Source organism: Bombyx mandarina, chromosome 10 (genome assembly GCF_030267445.1).
Source record: "Bombyx mandarina strain Sakado chromosome 10, ASM3026744v2".
Taxonomy (NCBI): Eukaryota; Metazoa; Arthropoda; class Insecta; order Lepidoptera; family Bombycidae; genus Bombyx; species Bombyx mandarina.
Window position 1 is genome coordinate 14,287,144 of NC_143217.1, and position 15,289 is coordinate 14,302,432.

Genomic DNA, 15,289 nt, shown 5'->3' on the forward strand with positions numbered 1-15,289 from the left:
TCACTTTCCCGACAAAAAGTCCGCAGTGCTTCCAAGCGTGCATACCTACTGCGCGCCTGCTAATTTAATTTAAGCTATATTACTTACATGTGAGTCCGCGGGGGTAGGTACCACCGCCCTGCTTATTTTTTTTTTTTTTTTTTTTTTTTTTTATGATTGAAACTTTACTGGTGGCCCGAAGGCCTTTCCAGTTTCACCAGGACAGGTGGGCGAGCAAAGGCTCAGCCAAGAGGGGTGGGATTTGCTAACAACTGCCCGAGCGCCTCCGAAGGAGACCTAACAACTCAAGAGCAATTGTTTCGCGAATGAATCTACTACCGGATCGGAATCGCGACCCGCTGAGAAGATCCGGCGAGAAACTCAGCGGGCTGATGCATGGGTTAGGTTGCACGTCGACCTCTTTGTCGAGTTCGACGAGTACGGTTACCGGGGTCCCTAAGCCTGCCCCTAGTATTAGAGCTGAAGGCATCTAATGCAAAGGTTATTGGATCTGATGGATCCGTAAGGACGTGTCTAGGGCGTCGACGGTGACTGGCTCCTACATGATCAGGATTCGGGGAGTAGTCAGCGGCGGCAACGATAAGGCGATTATCATGACGCATAGCCTTATCGAAGTATCGTTCCGACGCTGACTTCATGTATTTCCGAATTGATTCGAGGCCCAGGTCGTCGTGTAGGTCAACGTTCCTCACGAACCACGGAGCCCCGACAGCTAACCTGCAAAAGCGGGATTGTAGGGATTGGAGGGTGTCTATGTGTGTGCGGGCCGCGTGAGCGAACACCACACTCGCGTAAGTCATGACGGGCCTTATGCAAGTTTTGTAAAGTGTCACCTTGTTCCGAAGGGACATTTTACTCCGCTTACAGATCATGGGGTAGAGTCTACCGAGAATAAACGCTGCACGGTCACGGACTGATTTTATATGCGGGCGGAATGTCATCGATGCATCCAGGGTAACGCCCAGGTACTTGACCTTCCTGGCCCAGGGTATGGGTTGTCTAAAGAGAGTAATCGGGGGTGTGAGATTCCTCCTCCTAATCCGGGAGGAAATCCGTGTGGAGCTTCCCCTCTGAAATAGCACCGCAGTACTTTTCGCTGGGTTGATGTCTATGCGCCATTTTCGGAACCACTGTCCTAGGGCTAGGGCTGCGCTCTGAAGCTTCTTCGCGATTAGGGACTTATTTCTACTAGAATAGTAGACAGTCGTGTCGTCGGCGAATAAAGCTAAATGGGTCGGCGGCGACCGGGGAATATCGTTGACGAATAAGCTAAATAGGAGGGGTGAGAGGACAGAGCCTTGCGGGACTCCAGCTGTGAGAGGTCGTGGGGAGGAGCGGGTTCCCTCGACTCGATATCGAAAAGAGCGGTTCGACAAGAAGTCCCGTATGATGAGCACGAGACTATCCGGCACGCCCATGTTGAATAGTTTGAAAATCAAACCATTGTGCCAGACTTTGTCGAACGCTTTTGCGACGTCGAAGAAGAGAGCTCCCGTGTATAACGGTTTTGGTCGATTAAGCCCCACAAGAATGTGCTCCGTGAGGCGGTGCACCTGTTGAACGCATGAGTGATTTGTACGGAATCCGAATTGTTCATCGATGAGAATGCCCTTGGATGAGACGAAGTATCTGAGGCGTTTGTAGAGCAGACGCTCATACAGTTTGCCTAGAGACATGAGGAGGCTAATCGGGCGGTAACCCTGCTTATTTCTGCCGTGAAGCAATTATGTGTTTCGGTTTGAAGGGTGGGGCAGCCGTTGTAACTATACTTGAGACCTTAGAACTTATATCTCAAGGTGGGCCGCGCATTTACGTCGTAGATGTCTATGGGCTCCAGTAACCACTTAACACCAGGTGGGCTGTGAGCTCTTCCACCCATCTAGCAATAAAATAAATAAGTAAAACTTGCAAAAAACTTCATCATGAAAATTTTCAAACATGATTTTGGTATTTTCTGAAACCAGCACACCATTTATATGTAACATTTACACAAATATAAGTACTTTAAATCCACACAGCCACGGTCCGTGTAACTGCGGGAGGCAAGTGATTATGCGACAAAATACCGGATGTCAGTGGCGCCCGTATTACCACAGTGACGGCGGTAACAATTTGATCTTGCCCCCATTAGAGGCAGGGCCAAAACCCGGCCTGCGTGTCATTGACGATAAAAGAACCTTAGTTCTAACATTAGGACAAGTGCTTAGAACAATATATGGACTTCTAATGTCGTTAAAACTTGAAGAACAGTCGAATTAAGTACAAAGAAACATCTTGTTAATGGACGTTTGAATTCCAATCCCATTCTATGAACAAGAGATAAAGATATTTTAATCTTTATTGCTCTAGATTTGTTATTTGGAGTACTTGTGGTAATAGACGCCTACCATCTCGAAATATAAGTTCAAAGTCTCAACTGTATTGTATAAGGGATTTCTTAGCATCGCAGCAATGCGGAATAATGTAACCCATTAGGAAAAACTCCGCTCTTAACGCTTAGCACTGAAGATCGACGTTGAGACGAGAAGAGATCCACACCGTTCTAAAAACCTCGCCTGACCTGCGTTGTCTCATCCTCAAGTTCTGTGTCTGTCAGACACAGAACATCTAATGCAGATAACCTATTCAATAAAATCATGCTCTGGTTAGTTTGACCAATGTACCCGACCAGCTGCCCCAAAAAGCACCGAAATGCCTTTTTTATTGTTTAAATGGATTGTCGAGCTCACGGCCCGCCTGGTGTTAAGTGGTTACTGGAGCCCATAGACATCTACAACGTAAATGCCACCACTCACCTTGAGGTATGAGTTCTAACAGCACAACGGCTGCCCCACCCTTCAAACCGAAACGCATTACTTCGCGGCAGAAATAGGCAGCGTGGTGGTACCTACCCGTGCGGACTCACAAGACGTCCTACCACCAGTAATTACGTAAATTATAATTTTGCGGGTTTTGATTTTTATTACACGATGCTATTCCTTCACCGTGAACGTCAAACGTTAAGTGCGTATTTCATGAGGCAACAAAAGTGGAGTGACTGCTGAACTTTACAAACATTCCGGTTGTGCTCTATGTTTTGTTTCCGACAAATGTCCGTCAGCAATTCATTAAAAACTTTACGTGTAAGCTTGAAGCGTATCTGACGTATACATTCGACACATAAAATATTCGTCTGGCAGTTACAGAAGTAAGTACGTGAAACTTACGCGAGACGAACTTTCACAGATAGTTTGGTTCATCGCAGATAACTCGGCGAGTTAATGTACACTCCTACTTTGAATTACATGTACCTGAAACTTGTTACTAAAGATAATGAACAAGGAATCGAGAAATCACAACTATTAGAATATAATGTCCAATAACATAACTAAAATAATATTGTAAGAGAAAACAAAAGCACTAATATGTTAATTAATCGTAATGAATTCAGTATTATTCAGTATTATTTGAACCATACCTTGTAGTTTTGTAATTTGGGGCAAACATAACTGGCAGATTTTTTACTCTCACAGAAAGAAAACTGCTAAAGTGATTACAACCCATTTTTGATTAGCTGTATGTAGATGTACCGTGTCTAGGACATATAAGTTAGCTCAGAAGCACAGCGAAGTCTGAAGCAGACGCATAAGGTGCAGTCGTATTAAAAAAAGACAAGGAAAGAGCAACGGGTCATGTGTCTCATGAAAAATAAAGCAGTGGAATATAAAAATTATAAAAAAAGCTTTGCTTATTTCTACTGCAAGCTCAGAAAGGCCAAGAGAGAGAGAGAGAGAAAGAGAGAAGACAAATTTGAGAATTTCTGTACGCTTCTATTACTTAAGCAAAATTCGCCACAAGAACCAATTAAATATGCATTCGGTCTGAAGGGTGGGGCAACCGTTGTACTGTAAATACTGAGACCTTAGTACTCATATCTCAAGCGCTTACGTTGTAGATGTCTATGGGGTCCGGTGACCACTTAACATCAGGTAGGCCGTGAGCTCGTCAACCCCCCCAAGCAATAAAGAAAACACGTGTGGCACTCGGGGACTGCCCCGGTAAAGCTATTGCATAGCATTTTTAATCAATTTATGTCACTATAATTAGACAATAATAATTTAATATTAAAACAATAATAAAATAAGACTACGCTATATTTATAAACATTAACAAAGCAAAACATTAACTGTCCCCTTCACACTCATAAGCTAGACCGTGCGATAGAGAGATGGGCAGACTTTTCATGATGCGTATGCAGTGCGACGTCACGCCGCGCGCTTATTCACAAACACTACACAAGCGCAACGTGTGAATGTGTTGAACGCGAGCTACATGGTAGGCGGAGTGGGGGTGTTAGGCTTTATTTTCATTACGGAATTTATTGATTCGGTCGCCGCGCTCAAAGCCCGCGATAAAACATACAATAGCTTAAAAAAAATCGTCTCTTATTATAATTACTTTCTTCCACAGTATTTCCGTACGCTGAATACTAGGGTCTCACTGGTGTACATCGAGTCGTGGCAGGGTGCTGACCAAGCCGCCATCGACAGGAAGGCGGACATCACGAGAGCCATCCACACCTTCAGCGACTACGCGGCGAGAAAACTATTCAAAATCGAAAAGGACACGACACAACTTCTCACGTAAGATCATGCCTTACACGTTATGCATAGCTAGCTCACTCATAAGTTTCTCAGAACATCACTACATAGTCTAAAATTAAAAAGCTTTCTCTATCCCTATATCTGTCTGTCCCTACGTATGCTTAAATCTTTAAAACTACGCAACGGATTTTGATGCGGTTTTTTTCAATAGATAAAGTGATTGAAGAGGAAGGTTTGTATGTATAATAACATCCATTAAATAGTGGAGAAATCAATAATAAATTACAGTTTCCGAAGCGAAGCGAGGGCGAGTCGCTAGTATAATTATATCGTGGAGTCGCTAAATATAGAGAGATTGTTTTCCAAATTCTTGGGGCATTGACCTCGAGCATGAGCTGAATTTTAATTTTATTACATTGCGTGTCAAATGTCTGCAGTATTTTAGAATCAAGAAATATTCCTTTCACTCAATATCTTTTACTAGTGGTAAGACCTCTTGTGAGTCCGCGCGGGTAGGTACCGCCACCCTGCCTATTTCTGCCGCGATGCAGTAATGCGCTTTGAAGTTTGGGGCAACTGCTGTAACTATACTTGAGACCTTAGAACTTGTATCTCAAGGTGGGTGGCGCATTTACGTCGTAGATGTCTATGGGCTCAAGTAACCACTTAACACCAGGTGGGCTGTGAGCTCGTCCAACCATTTTATTCCACTCATTCGTCAATACTTTTTGTTGTTATGTAAATGTAGCCTTCGGAATTTTTGCACTATAAACTTTGGAAACAAATATTTTTTTACCATCTTTACAAGATTAAACAATAATAAAGAAAGTTGAATGTAAGAAAGTCAAGTTTAAGTCTGCCTTGAAGTGTCAATAACTATAATAGAATTTCGACCACAGAACGAAATCTATTAGTAAAAAAATCGATTTTATTATATATGCATGTATCATATAATATCTTATGGATATATCTGTTACTATCATACTCATAATTCCACGCGAACACGATATATTAATCAAAGAATTTCAATTATGACGATGGATTCGTAAATCGAAAGCAGCAACAGAACTATATCGGCACGAGAGACGTCCCCGCAACGAATTTCAAGCGCTAATCAGCTTACAGCCCTTTTCTGAACAAGCAGATCGCCGACGAGCTGTGCTCGAATTAATCCAAGCGAAACGAGCGAATTAATTCGAGTAACGAACGAGGGTGCTTAAGCGAAAACGCTGAATTTGAAATTGTCCATTTCGAATGCTTCGCGGACAACAAGTTTCAAATTAACGGATACGTTTTCACCTATACTTTGGCTTTGTTCTTGCCATGAAGCTAGTCCACTGAGTCTCTCGCCGGATCTTCTTAGTGAATCGCGTTTCTGATCTGGTGGTAGATTCTGCGAAGCACTACTCTTGCTAGGGCCAGTTTTAGCAACACGCTAGGGTGAGTCGTTTAGTGGATGGGCCTTAAAATCCTTGGGCCTGCGATCTGCTCTCACCTGCACCTGCACCTGCAGATCGTTGAGTCTCACATACGGGGCGCGCGGGGACCTCGTAGGAGGTTCGGCCCCCGGCCCGAAAAAAAAAAAAGGGTACACGCTAGGGTAACGCTGATATAGCCTCTCAAAGCTACAAGCAAAGGTAGGAAAAAAGTCATTTGGTATTCGGATTATTAAATGCGCTTCTTATTCTTGCTTCATATTTGTATCTGGCACCTACATATAAAAACGCCTAATCAAAACAAAAACCCTTTTTTTTCATCTACAATAACTAATTTAAACATGCGGCTCGCTGTTAGCAACATCTTCCTTAAATAAATGTTATCAGGCGAATGTACGGTAACAAAATTCGGTAAAAATTAAATTTTCGATTTGGTATGTACATAACTCGGTTACCATAGCAACGGTAACGACAGAGACGTTTGTTGTTTACAATAATCGTAACAAAAATGTACATAAATCGGACGCATAGTTTCCGTGATCACATGACGAATAAACGATATACATAATGAAGTAATTTATTTATTTAGAAGATAATTAAGATTTTCTTCCCATGCTTTTGGGTCGGAGAAACATTAACGGTGTCCATCCAGTAAGTAAGTAGTAGTAGTAAGTATAGTAAGATAGTAAGCATCGGGTAGGCGTTGTTTGCCCATCGGCAGAAAAAAAACCTCGTTTGACGTTTAAAGTTTGAAGTTTGACTTTTGACGTTGACGTTTTACGTTTGACGTTGACGTATGTGTATTTTATTGAGCCAGGCGTCAATTTAGAAATCCAATAAATTGATCAACAATATAATAAATGTGAAGCGCTCTTGTTCCGCACCCACACCCTCGTGAACGCAGAATCGATTCCACGTAAATTCCATCGGCCGATTACCGTTCTAATCCAACGAATTATATCTTAAAAGCTTCCGTGACTTGATGGTCCTACAATTTCGGATCTCAGCTTGAATCACGCGATATACTTCTCTAGGCTGAAATTATATTTGAGTTCAAAATGGGGTAGCTCTTTAAGAATATTCAATGTTCAATGAACTCTTTATTTTTATTGACGCGATGACCTTAAGTCTATAAATAACTCAAAAATATAATTAGGTACCAAACATTTTTTACTGGACACAGATATAATAATATGTGGTAGGTAGCCATCAGAAAAGATATTTGACAGATGCCTGAATATCGCTTACGACATTTTCAGGATATGTTTGTAAGTTCAAAACATTTGGACCGTCAGTCTACCGAGAAATTTCACCCGCTCAGTGGAAGATCTTCCCTTTGACGTTAAGCAAGCCCTTCAAGTATATACAAAAGTAGTAGTAGATGCTCCAAAAAGCCAGGGCATACCCTCCTCATCGTTTCTTTTATGATTGAAGTATTACTGGTGGCCCAGAGGCCTTTCCAGTTTCACCGGGACAGGTGGGCAAGCAAGGCTCAGCCAGGAGGGGTGGGATTTGCTAACAGCTGCCCGAGCGCCTCTGAAGGGGACCTAACAACTCAAGAGTAGCTGCTTCGCGAATGAATCTACTACCGATGATCGAGATGATCCGGCGAGAAACTCAGCGGGCTGATGCTTGGGTTAGGTTGCACGTCGACCTCCTTGTCGAATTTGACGAGTACGGCTACCGGGATCGCTAAGCCTGGTCCTAGTGTTCGAGCTGAAGGTATCTAATGCAAGAGTTATTCGATCTGATGGATCCGTAAGGACTTGTCATCATTTATACTGATGACAGCACCTGCACATTTACGAATCACAAACATTTTTGAAAACCGCCAAGCTAACCACACTCGGATGATCTGACTGAGAATTCACGGCACATCACTAATGTCTTACAATGCGATTCACTTATTTTCCGTATCTGTTTGAATGATTGATGTGAGAATTCGGTATTGACGTAGAGTGAAATCGGTATCTATTCCTTGGAGATGTTCAGAACTCCATTATGCCAGCGGTGTACTTTTGTATCTAGGGGAGCACGTATCTATGTCTACGGAGGTTTTTCGATCGCTCCTAATTTTTTAGTTTCGATCACAACTTACCTACTTTTTTAATCTATATATATATATAAAAATATAAATATAATTGCTGTTCGTTGGTCTCGCTAAAACTCGAGAACGGCTGGACCGATTTGGCTAATTTTGGTCTTGAATTATTTGTGGAAGTCCAGAGAAGGTTTAAAAGGCAATAATAGGATAAATATGAAAATGCTCGAAATTAAATAAAAATAACAATTTTGTTTTTCCTTTGATGTCCCCCCCGTCGGACGGATTCCTTTCGTTTGTTTTAAGTTTATTTTATACAAAAGTTTAAGTCTTTTATTTATCGATTGAGGCACTACGAAGTTTGCCGGGTCAGCTAGTCGTTTAATAAAAAACATACGAAATTAGTTCCGTTTGAACGAAAAATACATAATTTTTAATTAAACGTTTTGTGCTTTTTTATTATGCGATTCGGTTTGATCATAATAATTTGTAATTGTAAAAAAAAAGCTAGTTATGTATGACATATTTTCGGCTTCTCAGTAAGCTTGGTGTAATTTAGTGTAGGCATAGTTATAACGAATTAATACTAGGTACTGGTGGTTACACTACGAAGTCTGCCGGGTCAGCTAGTAATAATAATAAAATAATTATTGCGTTTCACACAGATTTAGATTAATACAAATAGATAAATAAAAGAAAAGGAAAAAGGAAGACAATTAAGTTATTATTTAATATTTTCATTGGTTGATTCTTAATGAATTTTATAAAAAAAAAATTACACTCGCATATAAATTGAGTTCCGATGATTAAAATCTACAAATCGGACGGCGCGTTAATGAAACTCAGTCATAACGGTAAACATATAAAGCACAAAATTCGTTTATCTTAAAATCTCAATTTAGTTACGTTAAAATCGATAATAAATCAAGCGATCCACTCTTAGATAAACGGCCGGACCGACCAACAGAGGCAAGTTAAACAGGCCTCCGTAATGTAATCAATTCGGCAAATCGAATATATAGGCGGTAACCCCTTAGCTCGAGGCGTCGGTAAACATTAGAATTTTACGTAATTCGAACTTTACTTGAACCTGAATAAGCAGTACTAACTAGTAATTAAATTTTAGTGGCTCTAGGAGGATATAATAATATATGTACAAGACTTACTTTGATATAAACGATACGTACTTAATATTTCAAAGTTGGCTGTAGTATAATCAAAATGATATCTGAATATGAAATGTGAGAGTATATTTCTTTTTTTTTTGACTTATATCATTACTGCTTTGCCGATGTCTATCGACAACCGCATTTACGACAAGAAATAAAAAAATTTTTTTATCTCTTTGATGGAGGACGAGCTCACGGTCCACCTGATGTTAAGTTACCGGAGCCTCTAGACATCTACAACGTAAATGCCGCCACCCACCTTGAGATATGAGTTCTAAGATCTCAGTATAGTTACAACGGCTGCTCTACCCTTCAAACCGAAACGCATTACTGCTTCACGGCAGAAATAGTCAGGGGGTGGTACCTACCCGCGCGGACTTACAAGAGGTCCTACCACCAATATATTAACTCATAATAACTGTAGTAGTATTAACCACCAGTAGTATTAATTCGTTATAACTATTCCTACACTAAATTACACCAATATTACTGAGAAGCTGAAAATATGTCATACATAATCTTTTTTTTTACAATTACAAATTATTATGATCAAACCGAATCGCATAATAAAAAAGCATAAAATTTTAATAAAAAATTATGTATTTTTCGTTCAAACGGAACTAATTTCGTATGTTTTTTGTTAATTACTAGCTGACCCGGCAGAATTCGTAGTGCCTCAATCGATAAATAAAAGACCTAAACTTTTGTATAAAATAAACTTAAAACAAACAAAAGGTATCCGTCCGACGGGGGACACATCAAAGGAAAAACAAAATTGTTAATTTTATTTAATTTCGAGCATTTTCATATTTATCTACCTTTTAAACCTTCCCTGGACTTCCACAAATAATTCAAGACCAAAATTAGCCAAATAGGTCCAACCGTTCTTGAGTTTTAGCGAGACTAACGAACAGCAATTCATCTATACTAATATTATAAAGAGGAAAGATTTGTTTGTTTGTTTGTTTCGAATAGGCTCCGAAACTACTGGACCGATTTGAAAAATTATTTTTCCATTAGAAGCCGACATTGTCCCTGATGAACATAGGCTACTTTTTTTAATTTTTTATTTATTTATTTTTTTGGTTTCATGTGTGTTTTAATGTTTCCGAAGCGAAGCGAGGGCGGGTCGCTAGTTTTTATATATATAGAAGATAGATTTGCAATTAGGCTTTTCTTAGAATTAACTGAGAGATACTCTTGTCCCTAAAAAAAACATCACCCGCCTTTTCTATTAAAAAGCCAATTCAGACCTCAACTAAATGTATTTACGACGCCAATCTATGTCACTCTCTAAAATAGCCAACAAAATACAGCTTCAATAAAACCCTGAATTACCCCGAGCTAATCTTAAACTCATAACAACTAACCCCTAACAATTAACTCATTTATAGATGCATTAACTTTTGCCTCCTTTTAATAATAACGTCATGCATTATTTACCTTCCGGGGGCGGTTCGCGTGTGGTTTTAATCTATTTTACGACAGGGTAAGATGGTCTTAAAAGCCCGAATATCATATTTTATGGTGAAAGAAGGGTTAATTGTTTGAGCTGCTCACGAACATAGCTCACGCTGTAATTATTAATTAAAAGTACTTTTTTTTATTGCTTGGTTGGTTGGACGAGCTCACAGCCCACCTGGTGTTAAGTGGTTACTGGAGCCCATAGATATATACGACGTAAATGCGCCACCCACCTTGAGATATAAGTTCTCAGTATAGGTACAACGGCTGCCCCACCCTTCAAACTGAAACGCATTACTGCTTCACGGCAGAAATAGGCAGGGCGGTGGTACCCACCCGCGCGGACTCACAAGTGGTCCTACCACCAGTAAAGGTACTTATATAATTTAAATTAATAAAGAGATATTGATTACTTAGAATGTACGCTACGTAAGCGCGACAAATCAATATGTATCTATACATAGTCAGGTCATAAATTCTGTCACATGTTCAATGTAAAATAATTGAAACAAGTTTATTCATTATGTAACCATTAATATACCAAAATGAACTTAACAAAACATAGATTCTTATGACACTGAAGTTTATTCAAAATGACCTCCGTGATTTTGAATACAGGCCTTCAATCTGCGCCGCCAGTCGTCTATCGCAGCACGAACGAGGTCCATGTCAATATCGGCGGCTGCCTTAATCAAGGATGTCTTGAGTGACTCCAAATTGGGATGAGGCTTTGAGCACGCCTTTTCCTCCAAGTGTTGCCATATCTTGTAATCTAACGGATTCAAATCTAGACTGGAGGAGGGCCAGTCTTCGTGCCGGATGAAGTCGATTTCACGCGCCGCCAGCCAGTCTTGTGTGCTCTTCGCTCTATGAGCTGGCGCCGAATCTTGTTGGAATACCCAGTGCCTGTTATTGAACATGGTATGAGAAACAGGTTCCACAAGGTTCGTCAGGACTGTATTTTGATACACAACTGCATTCGTTTTTACACCTTTCTCACAAAAATGTACCTCTGTTAAGCCCCAATAAGAAACTCCCAACCATACCATGAGCGAGGATGGAAAATGACCTCGTTGGACACGCGGAATACGGTTGCTTGCTTCTTCACTACTGTGTGCGTACACCTTATCATTTTGTTTGTTGTAGCTCTCTTCTACGGTAAAAAATTTTTCATCTGAAAAAAGAATTTCCCGATATTTTTTTCCCGCATACGGCTTCAACAAAGCGCGGCATCTCTTCAGTCTCAGGTCCATTAGATGAGCATTCAAACGATGTCCTGTTTTTCTTCGATATGCCCGAAGCCCTAAGTCTTCATTTAACACCCTTTTCACCGTGGTTCTGCTTAACCCCATCTGAAGGGCCAACAGTTTCTGCTTACGTTTGGGATTTCTTTGAATTCGCGCCTTCACAGCTTTTATCACTGCTGGAGTCCTAACAGACCGAGGGCGACCACTTCTTGACCTGTCATCTACACTAGAGTCTTTATTGTATCGTTTGATGGTACGATAAACGAATCTTTTGGTTGTATTCAAATTTTTCAGTATGTTAAAAATTTGAATTGGCGCGTAACCGCAACGATGCAACGCAATAACTGCAACACGGTCTTCTTTAAGCGTCCACTCCATATTTAAAAATGAGTAAAATTCTAAATGTATACTATTTTTATTTTCATGAACAACTCGAAATTCGAATTCAATAAACTTTTTTGTGGTCAGCATTCTAAAAGAAAAGTTTTTACTGTGTGACAATACTTATGACCTGACCAGGTATAATAAATACTTGAAGCAAAAACTTTGTATCCCTTTTTACGAAAATTGCAAGGACGGAGGAGTATGAAATTTCCACACTTATAGAGAATATAGAGAAGAAGTGCACAATGCTAATATTTTTTTTAAATAATGCATAAAAGATACATTAAATCAATAAAGAAAACATTATACACACTACATACCATGTATTTGACGCACACACGCATGCATACTATTTATTGTCAAACTTTTGTTCTTGACGTCTGTTGTCAAATTAAGAATAGATTAAATATTATTTGTCTTTGTTAATATTTTTTATAGTGTAGCCTTGGCGAAATTTGTGTTTATAGACATATAAAATACAATCATAATAGTGTACAAACTTACAATTCCAATTAATTATAGTCGAATTTCGACTACTGCGGGACCTCTAGTTAGTTTTGTTTCATACTGTTTCTTTTACACAAACCAAGCAAAGCGTTCAAATTGATTAAAATGTGATTAAAATGATCAATTTGTAAAGACGTTCAGATGTTATAAAAACAAAATTGACAAAATTACTCAAAGATTGCTTAATTATCACGAAATCTTATAAATACAATTTGTATCTATCGAACGTTGTCGGGCGATGCTTAATCAAGGCGTTTTATTTAGATTGAAAGAAGACGTATCTAATTAAATTTCATCATTGAAGTTGTACTAATTTTAGTGTCGACTGCTAATTGAATTCGGAACACAGTAAGTACATAGACGAATTAGTAGAATTTTCGAAATGAAGGTCTATTGAATTCTAAATATTTTATAATGGCTATTCATTTCGGAAAATCTAAAAAGAAAACATTGCGAATGAAAAATATTTTCCAATTGTTTTTTTCATTGTACCTATCTACGCAATACAAACACAATTAAAACATCATCGCATCGTTGGGCTCACGGTCACATTCGCGTTTGTGACGCGAGACATATGAATTCACATAATACAAAATTACGGGTTTGCAAATTTCAATCGTTACTCGCTTAAATTAAGATTGATTATTCGCTTATTTACTTCAGGAATATAATATGTTTTTTCTAACCCACTACAAACTATCCGACTAAACTGGATTCATACAATATATCGATATTGTTAAAATTACAACATACTTTGTACGAGGGCCTTTCTAGTATAAGTATTAGTAGAACATAGTAGCTAAATAGAGGCTCGTTTACTTCAACGCCGTGGCTAAATTCCTGCAAGAACTGTTTGGAAAAGAGGTTCTTATGAACACCACACGAGAAACCTTTAACGATCGAAGCTAACAAAATTCACAAAACTTCAAACTCGCTCTTTGAACTATATTTAATGTATTAATCACGCAACTTGATAATGCTACTCAGTCCTTAAAAAAGATTGCGACAAGATCGCTGCTCACCCTTAATCTGGCGTACAGTTCCAAAATCGGTTCCTGTCACACTTCTGCTGATCTTGAATCGACTTAGGATAGATATCTGAGGAAGGTTTAAGTTCAAAGGACATAGTGAAGATGCTATTAATAGGAATGAATGTTGGGTAGTTACAATAGTAACTCTGAAAAGGAAATAGTGAGATCTTGGAATTGTAAAATCTTTGTAAGGACTAAACGATAGCTGGTATGGTTACTAAAGTGTAGGTTTTTTTTTACAGCGGCATAATGTTTCCGGGTGGAGAATCCGGTATCTCGGTACCAGACACCATGTGTACTCCGAAATCTGTTGGCATATCCGTCGACACTAACACGTACGAACCACATCTTCTGGCCGGCACCATGGCGCATATGATTGGACATAATATCGGTATAATTTAAGTTTCATATTTTTATGTAGATTATACTTACACCTAATATTTGTACGCTTTACTAGCACGACATAGTGATACATTTATTAATATTAAGCACCATCTTTGACCACAAATAATAATATAATAAATAAATAAGTTGGTACTAGAGAATTGGAACACAAAGATTAAACACTCCTTGATGTTGTTAAAAGATTAATACTCCACATCACCAAATGATGTACTATCATTTGGTTCGTTGTTTCTAAACATGAATGAAACATGAAACATGATAATGAAATACGTACTCAACAAATGTTCACGATTTACTTCCACGGTGAAGGAATAACATCGTGTAATAAAAATCAAACCCGCAAAATTATAATTCGCGTAATCACTGGTGGTAGGACCTCTTGGGAGTCCGCACGGGTAGGTACCACCACCCCGCCTATTTCCGCCGTGAAGCAGTAATGCGTTTCGGTTCGAAGGGGGGGTAGCCGTTGTAACTATACTGAGATCTTAGAACTTATATCTCGAGGTGGGTGGCGCATTTACGTTGTAGATGTCTATGGGCTCCAGTAACCACTTAACACCAGGTGGGCTGTGAGCTAGTTCATCCATCAAAGCAACAAAAAAAAAAAAACATATAGTAAATCTCGTAACAATCGTGAAGAAATATAAATGCAGCAGTAAACCGTCCATTAACGCTTCCATTGGTTCCACAGGAATGGGCCACGACGATGGCCGAGAGCAGTGCTTCTGCCGCGACTGGCACGGCTGCATCATGGCGCAGTCCATCGTCGGCTCTGACAACGTCCAGCCCTACAAATTTTCTGACTGCTCTAAGAATGACTACATCAACGATCTCAGGGTCGGGCAAGGTCTCTGCTTGCTGAACAAACCTAATGAAGTAAGTCAAGGAAAATAACTGCCTGATAACCTATGATTTCCAAGTAGTTGATAGGAAGCCGAAGATGGACTTATGGTCACCAAAGCCAATGAAAATCACAACGAGAGTGTCACAACCCACCTTGAAGCATAACGTTGCGATACAAG

At 39.6% G+C, this 15,289-nt stretch overlaps 1 protein-coding gene across 12 annotated transcripts in view; it reads left to right on the top strand.

Moving 5' to 3' along the window:
- The window catches only part of mmd (disintegrin and metalloproteinase domain-containing protein mind-meld), a 937,314-nt gene that overhangs the window by 543,162 nt on the left and 378,863 nt on the right, over positions 1-15,289 (top strand). For all 12 annotated transcript variants that reach the window (XR_016323709.1, XM_089730674.1, XM_089730671.1 and 9 more), the window contains 3 exons: positions 4,450-4,622; positions 14,105-14,253; positions 14,959-15,143. Coding sequence is in view for 11 of the 12 variants with exons in the window: in XM_089730674.1 (XP_089586800.1) it covers positions 4,450-4,622; positions 14,105-14,253; positions 14,959-15,143 (507 nt within the window). In the remaining variant the exon portion in view is untranslated. The remainder of the gene's footprint in view (positions 1-4,449; positions 4,623-14,104; positions 14,254-14,958; positions 15,144-15,289) is intronic.